A 7622-nucleotide genomic window follows, 5' to 3' on the forward strand; every position below is an offset into this window, starting at 1 on the left:
TTTATATGCAGGGAAATTTTCAGTGACCCTTTTTGTAATAATTTGAAACTGTTCTTTCAAAAGTTCCAGACATTTTATCTTTTCATCATCCTCTTCAAGTTCATCTGTGTATACTTCAACATTCTCAAGAACTTCTGATACACAAATTTCACCATCGATCATGCTAGAGTCAGTGGAGGGGGTAACATTAGAGTGAACTTGTAATTTTTTACACCAGTTGCTGTATTCATTCAAATGGAGGCCAGTGGCAATGAAGTACGATTTCCTTTTAGTTTCTTCATCCTTGAATGGCAGGAATTGCTTTGATGACAAATTAAACTTTGTCACTACAGCTAACTGATGTTTGTAAGGACTACCATCATATCCAACTTGACAGGAGCAGTGACCAACCTCAGAATTGACGAAATAGGAGTTGTCTTTAGATTGGACAGAGTATTCATTTGCATCAATTTGGCTGCATACCATGTTGTCAATTGCATTTGAATTGATATAATATTTTGACTTCCACTCTGTTGTTTACTATGGTCAATAGTTTTAGTTCATAATATTGTGGCACAGCATTGATCATGAAGTCAAATAAATGGACAACACTGAATGCCTTCATTCGCTTCAATATTTTGTCCTTGATTACCCTGAATGTGGCTTCGCTGTAGTTGTTTGTATGATTGCTCCTCAACATTAGAGTTGATCTAGCAAACATGCACCACTCATTCCTTCTGTCTCCATATCTTTGCAAGTACTTGATGAAGTGCCCATACTTTTTAGCTGTGTTATTTTCCAAAAGCCTGTGATAAAGCTCTGTGAAATTTTCTTCAGTTTTGGCATTTAATAGGTTTTGGAATTTCTGATAGAGAAATTGGCGGTCATTTTTGTGAATACTGTTCTTGCCATCACATACGTAGCGCCACACACTTTGTAGAACATGGAACTTGCAAAGCAACACAGTTGAGTTCGGAAATACGCTTCTTAAGCTATTCCTTAGAGCAGCACAGTCATCAGTAATGATGCATTTAGGTTCACATTTGTAATCCGCATTGACCAAATCCATAAAAGTGTGTAGGGCCTTAGTAATAGCTTCCTCACATTCCGAAAATGTAAGAAAAATGCCAATGGGCAATGCACCTGCTGCTGACGATGTATTGATGACAAACACACGTGTGTTGTGGCGGTCCATGTTTCCACTGCTATCAACGTACAATGTCTCCACATCCATATGTGAAAGCACTCTTTTGGACAGCGGGCTACAGATCACAACAGAGAGTTATTTACCTAAGGAACTATTGGTAGTCACACAAGCCTGTAAAGAATGCGGATTTCTTTTATTTTTCTGAGTCTGTGTTGGAAGACTGGGAAAAGTGGTTTTCTGTTGAGAATATCCATGCTCTTGACGTGAGATTTTAGGTGGTCTACCAGAATTGAGAACATGGCGAGTAGATAGTGGGCGCTTTCTTCTTGCTATAGCTGTGGGTTGGACACCTATGGTTCTGCCACCTTGTAAATTTCTTTTTATTAAGGGTCTACCAGCCCCGTTGTATTTACCAAAAGAAGCAAGGGCAGAAACCAAACTTGATTCAGACTGGATATTAGTTTTGCATGACTTGACGAAAGATTTCACTGAATCTTTCCAAAAGTTTTTTTTTCAAAATAAGATTCACAACCGGTGCACCGGCTAGAGTCCACCGGTTGATGTAACACTGGTGGATTGGTGGATAAAAAAAACTCAATTTTTATCATTTCAAAAAATTTGGATCTTTTACTAGCCCAACCTTAATGTTATAGCTTTATATTTGTATAAAACTCGTTGAAAATTTGAAAATAAACAAAAAAGTGCGTCACCACAAAAAAAAAGTGCGTCACCAATCGAATCAACCAGCTCGAGGAGGTGGTGGATCTCAAGAGCTAAACGTTTAGTTTGGTGGAAAGTCAAAATCAAGCGTTTAGTAAAAAAAACTTTTATTTTGTCATTTGGTGGATTGGTTGATCAACCGGTGCAGCGGCTGTGAGTCTTATTCCAAAAGTTTTTTTTCAAAATAAGATCCACAACCGCTGCACCGGCTAGAGTCCACCGGTTGATGTAACACTGGTGGATTGGTGGATAAAAAAAACTCAATTTTTATCATTTCAAAAAATTTGGATCTTTTACTAGCCCAACCTTAATGTTATAGCTTTATATTTTTATAAAACTCGTTGAAAACTTGAAAATAAACAAAAAAGTGCGTCACCACAAAAAAAAGTGCGTCACCAATCGAATCAACCAGCTCGAGGAGGTGGTGGATCTCAAGAGCTAAACGTTTAGTTTGGTGGAAAGTCAAAATCAAGCGTTTAGTAAAAAAAACTTTTATTTTGTCATTTGGTGGATTGGTTGATCAACCGCTGCACCGGCTGTGAGTCTTATTTTCAAAAAAAATTTTGGTTTATATGCAGGGAAATTTTCAGTGACCCTTTTTGTAATAATTTGAAACTGTTCTTTCAAAAGTTCCAGACATTTTATCTTTTCATCATCCTCTTCAAGTTCATCTGTGTATACTTCAACATTCTCAAGAACTTCTGATACACAAATTTCACCATCAATCATGCTAGAGTCAGTGGAGGGGGTAACATTAGAGTGAACTTGTAATTTTTTACACCAGTTGCTGTATTCATTCAAATGGAGGCCAGTGGCAATGAAGTACGATTTCCTTTTAGTTTCTTCATCCTTGAATGGCAGGAATTGCTTTGATGACAAATTAAACTTTGTCACTACAGCTAACTGATGTTTGTAAGGACTACCATCATATCCAACTTGACAGGAGCAGTGACCAACCTCAGAATTGACGAAATAGGAGTTGTCTTTAGATTGGACAGAGTATTCATTTGCATCAATTTGGCTGCATACCATGTTGTCAATTGCATTTGAATTGATATAATATTTTGACTTCCACTCTGTTGTTTACTATGGTCAATAGTTTTAGTTCATAATATTGTGGCACAGCATTGATCATGAAGTCAAATAAATGGACAACACTGAATGCCTTCATTCGCTTCAATATTTTGTCCTTGATTACCCTGAATGTGGCTTCGCTGTAGTTGTTTGTATGATTGCTCCTCAACATTAGAGTTGATCTAGCAAACATGCACCACTCATTCCTTCTGTCTCCATATCTTTGCAAGTACTTGATGAAGTGCCCATACTTTTTAGCTGTGTTATTTTCCAAAAGCCTGTGATAAAGCTCTGTGAATACATCCCCTAAAGTGGTGACCCTGACGTGGCAGGCAGACATTGCGGATAAGATGCACTCTGTGCAACCCTCTCCCACAGTCTCAGCTGTCACACCGTCTCCTTCCGCTGGTCCATCCCAGGACCCTCTAACTCTGCTCACACAACAAGTTGCACAGCTTACCATGACATTGGAGAAATTTATGACTAGGCAGCAGGGGAGATCTCGCTCTAGATCTGACACAAGATCACAGACTCCCAGCACCAAGCGATACTGCCGTATACACTATAAATACCGGGAAAAGGCAAGAAAGTGCCAAGAGCCCAGGGTGGACTTCGAATTTTCCAAGACGACAGCGCTTTTCCAAGTTGAAAATTGTTACCAATTTCCCTCTCCGGAGGCTTTCCTTTTTCCTAGTTTCAGGGAAACTAGTTTACTATTCCTAGTGCCTTTTCTGTGTTAAATAAACCAACAAGTTCTTGTGCAAAGTCAATACCGTCGTTTTTCTCTACATACATATTCTCTTAGGGGATTCGAGTTATTCACAGGTGGAATCAACGCCTCCAACATACATCCCCTAAAGTGGTATACCCGTATGCCGAGAGTTTCCGAACGAAAACCCGAATATCTACGACTCGCTCGCCTACTGGACTCTCGACTCTCTCGAGTGAGAAATCGGCACGGCGCGGTGTAATTTCCAGGAATAAATATTCAACTCGATTAATTTCCACTCGAGTGACAACTCGAGTTGGAAAATAATCGAGTAGAAAATAATCTAAAGGTACTTTTATTGAAATCTACATAATAATTACTACTAGTTCTGTAAAGTGTAGACCTCACTCAGACTCTTTTGTCCAAGCACTCCAAGCTGATACTAATCACTAATGTAGAATGTACCTATGAATGCAATGGAGGAGTTGCAATTGGGAAAATATCTATATTAATAAAAGAGTAAACCCTGACTCATTCATTCATAATCAACGCACAGCCGAAACAGCTGGACCGATTTTGATAATAAAAATCGACCCATGGCCAAAACGGTTGGGTCAATTTACATGAAGTTTGTAAGTAAGATAGTTGTCTTGCCTTTTAGTAAGATGATAATAAAAATCGACCCATGGCCAAAACGGTTGGGTCAATTTACATGAAGTTTGTAAGTAAGATAGTTGTCTTGCCTTTTAGTAAGTAAAGGTGTCCTAAGAACGGATTTTTCAAAACTCGCAGTGGTGCCCAAATTAGGGACGAAAACGAATAAAAGTATAATATGGTGCCAAAATAGTATGGTCAGGTAAAATGGTACAGTACCGTACGTTACGGTCAGGTAAGGTATGGTACGATACGGCACGGTACGGTTAGGGTCAGTCAAGTACGGTACGATACGGTACGTTCAGGTACGGTACGATGCGACATAGTCAGGTACGGTCAAGTACGATACGGTACGGTGAGCTACAGTACGATACGGTACGGAACAGTCAGATACAATTAGGTACAGTCAAGTATAGTCAGGTGCGGTATGATACGGTAAGTAACGCTACGGTCATCTACGGCCATGCCTCTATGCATACGGCCATGCCTTAGCCACGCGCAAGCGGGCGGAGCCTGCTTGTTATTAATAAAAGGTCGATTCCTACGTAAAAAGTTGTGAAAAATCCAAATCTGAGGTCGAAACTCCGAAAAATTAACTTTAAAAGGTCGAAAATTCAATTTTTAATTGCCTTTCTAATGAAAAAGTTAAAATAGTTGGGACGTCAGATTTCACGTCAAAATTGCACAGAAACGCTTGCGCACAAACAAACGAAGCGGGAGTCATGAATTATGACGTCATCGCCTACTGAAAATTCAATTTTTAATTGCCTTTCTAATGAAAAAGTTAAAATAGTTGTGACGTCAGATTTCATGTCAAAATTGCACAGAAACGCTTGCGCACAAACAAACGAAGCGGGAGTCATGAATTATGACGTCATCGCCTACGGGAGCGTATACCGTGAGTCATGATTTACCGGTATTTTTTAAATCGATTTATCTCGGTATCTAGAAGTCGTAGAAGAAAAAGAAAAATTCCGTTGGTCCTCATTTTCCACCATCTTCTGACAAAACTGCACATTTGTCTTTGGTTGAAGCATTGTAGGTCTCAACAGCCTGCCTCAAGGACTCCACCATGCCATCACCAGTGGCATCACCATACTTCTCACCAAAGAGTTTATAATAAGTGTCGTAGCACCACTTTTTCGTGGGACATAGGCTGCCATCAGCCATAGCTTGGAAGAAAGTTTCTGGTGTATGCTCATTCTGTAAATCCAACAGATGTGTCTCATATGCAGATGATGGAGTATGGCCTTTCTTGAAAAACTCCATGAACTTTTCCTTTAGCTGTGCAGATTGAGGTTTAAATCTCATTGCTTCAGCATTGTCCAACGAATGGTTGTGACACCATCTGATGTCTACTTGACATGGGTATTCTTCGAAATACACATCCTTGCTCCTGAAATTAGAAAGACAGTGGGGAACTTTATTAGGTTAAGAAAAAAAGGGGGCCTTCCTTCACAAATAGCTATGCGAATCAATAGATAATTACTAAAACTAAATTACAATATAAAATTCTATTATGTATTAGCTCTTAAGCCAACAGTCAATCAATTAATCCATAATCTTTCCATCATGGGACGGGTGGATGCACGAAGCCTCTCCACCAATTTCGATCATTGTATCTCTGCTCCCTCGACCCCTCCGGTTCGGGGGTCCTGAGCGAGCTCTCTGGCTTGGATGGCACCTTTTGGTATCCTCTTAATGGGATAATATATTTTATGAATTTAATGTGTAAGAAATGACAAGACGAGTGTAAGGATTGAACGGGAAAAACTATGTGGGAAGAGACCATTTTATTGAGTCGAAAAATGCAATTGAAAGCTGGACTGGGAAAATCTTACAATATCGATTGAAATATTGATTGTAAGGGCTAGGCCGCGGGTTCGATTCCTGCCCGGGGCGGATGTTATCCTGATGGGATAATGTTCGTTCTCGGACCGGCTGGCTTTCTCCTATCCTGTCTTCCTTCTCTTCGATTTTCGGGACGATAAGACCATAGCAGTTACAGTTCCCTCTGTCAAAACCTCTTAAAAAAAAAAAAAAAAAGAAAAAAGAAAGAAATATTGAATTGTGGTTGTCATGGATACAACAATATATGAACTCACAGCTTTCTTCAGAATCAACCTGAGTATGCACACTCTTTAGAGGTGCTGCAGGTGAATTTTGAAGAAACTAAGGAGGTTGAAATATACCAGTGAGGGTGCTTCTAGGTTCCATCAAGGCCTGGGGAAAGCAGACTCAGACTAAAAGAATATGCCCAGGGCACAAACTACCATGCCTGTCGTCATGGTCATTTTTATTTTGTAGCTATGAAACAAACAACTGCTACATTAGATTCTTGTGGTCTGTGTCATAGCATGCCCATCCCATAGTTTGTCCCTCATCAGATGGGCGAGAAGAGACACAATACTTCCCATTCAACATAAGAACACCAGAAAGTAACTCATTGAAAATATTAAAATATTTACAACCAAAATACAAGTGCAATCTTTTTTTTTACTCTGGGAATGAAACCCAGGACCTTGTACATGACAAGCAAGCACATTACCACTGAGCTTTTGTTTAAAAAGTTTCACCATCAAAGAAAGATGGGCAACATTGGGGAACAAAAAAATTTCTTCACACTTAAGTATGTATTTACCTACCTCTTCATTCGAGGTCTAACGTTTAGAGTCACTTGGGATCTGCAATTTGTGTGCTTTAAATGAGGCTTGACCACTTTCTTTGGGTGAGTATTGTGCAGACAATGGAATACTTTCTGTAAAAGAAGAGAAATGTGTTAGTATTGAAAAGGTTGACACTATTCATAATATGAACAAACATCACAGATCTGCCTCTAATGGTAGGTTAGCTGCCTAAATTGAATCAAATCAGACTGGAATGACTAGAGCTGACTTAGGGGGGCTGACAGTCAAAAATATTCTCCACTCACAACAAAGCAAAGACTTGCACTTGCCTAGGCCAAATGTCAGCCACCAAAAACACTGACCACTTGTAAACAAGGGAAAAGATGAGGGAGATGACAATGCTTTGTTCTTCTACTAGGGCTATTCATTATTGATCTTATCACACCTTGCTTTATTTTGTTTTGTTTAATATTATATTTGTAAGAAATGATGTTACTCATCATAATCATCAAATCAAGAATAATAATAAACTGAATATTAAACAAATTAGGTAGGTACATAGGTACTGATTTTCTCTAATCACTACGGGCTTAAAAATTCCCGGAGGGACGGACCCTGCTTGTTATTATTTGTGACATTTTGTAAAAAGAGCTCTGCTCGTAAATATACACCCGTTTTATTATTATTATTATTATTATTATTATTATTATTA

General features: G+C 39.0%; 2 protein-coding genes across 4 annotated transcripts; both read right to left on the reverse strand.

The window, feature by feature from the left end:
- Nucleotides 1-439: 439 nt before the first annotated feature.
- LOC108253447 lies at nt 440-7580 on the reverse strand. The gene is made up of 3 exons (XM_017447422.2): nt 6929-7580; nt 5274-5679; nt 440-1261 (listed from the first exon to the last, which is right to left on the reverse strand). The coding sequence occupies exons 1-3, from the start codon at nt 6934-6936 to the stop codon at nt 470-472; spliced, it is 1206 nt and encodes a 401-aa protein (XP_017302911.2). The 5' UTR covers nt 6937-7580; the 3' UTR covers nt 440-469.
- LOC113470767 lies at nt 1260-3208 on the reverse strand. Of its 3 annotated transcripts, XM_026829465.1 has the most exons (3): nt 2417-3208; nt 1442-1624; nt 1263-1401 (listed from the first exon to the last, which is right to left on the reverse strand). In XM_026829465.1, exons 1-3 carry the CDS (start codon nt 2876-2878, stop codon nt 1288-1290), a joined length of 759 nt encoding a protein of 252 aa, XP_026685266.1. In that variant the 5' UTR covers nt 2879-3208; the 3' UTR covers nt 1263-1287. The 3 variants fall into 3 exon arrangements, with proteins under 3 accessions (XP_026685264.1, XP_026685265.1, XP_026685266.1); XM_026829463.1 differs by having other exon boundaries at nt 1260-1624; XM_026829464.1 differs by having other exon boundaries at nt 1260-1621; nt 2414-3208.
- Nucleotides 7581-7622: the final 42 nt, after the last annotated feature.

The sequence above is a fragment of the Diaphorina citri genome, unplaced genomic scaffold (assembly GCF_000475195.1).
Source record: "Diaphorina citri unplaced genomic scaffold, Diaci psyllid genome assembly version 1.1 scaffold1814, whole genome shotgun sequence".
Lineage (NCBI taxonomy): Eukaryota > Metazoa > Arthropoda > Insecta > Hemiptera > Psyllidae > Diaphorina > Diaphorina citri.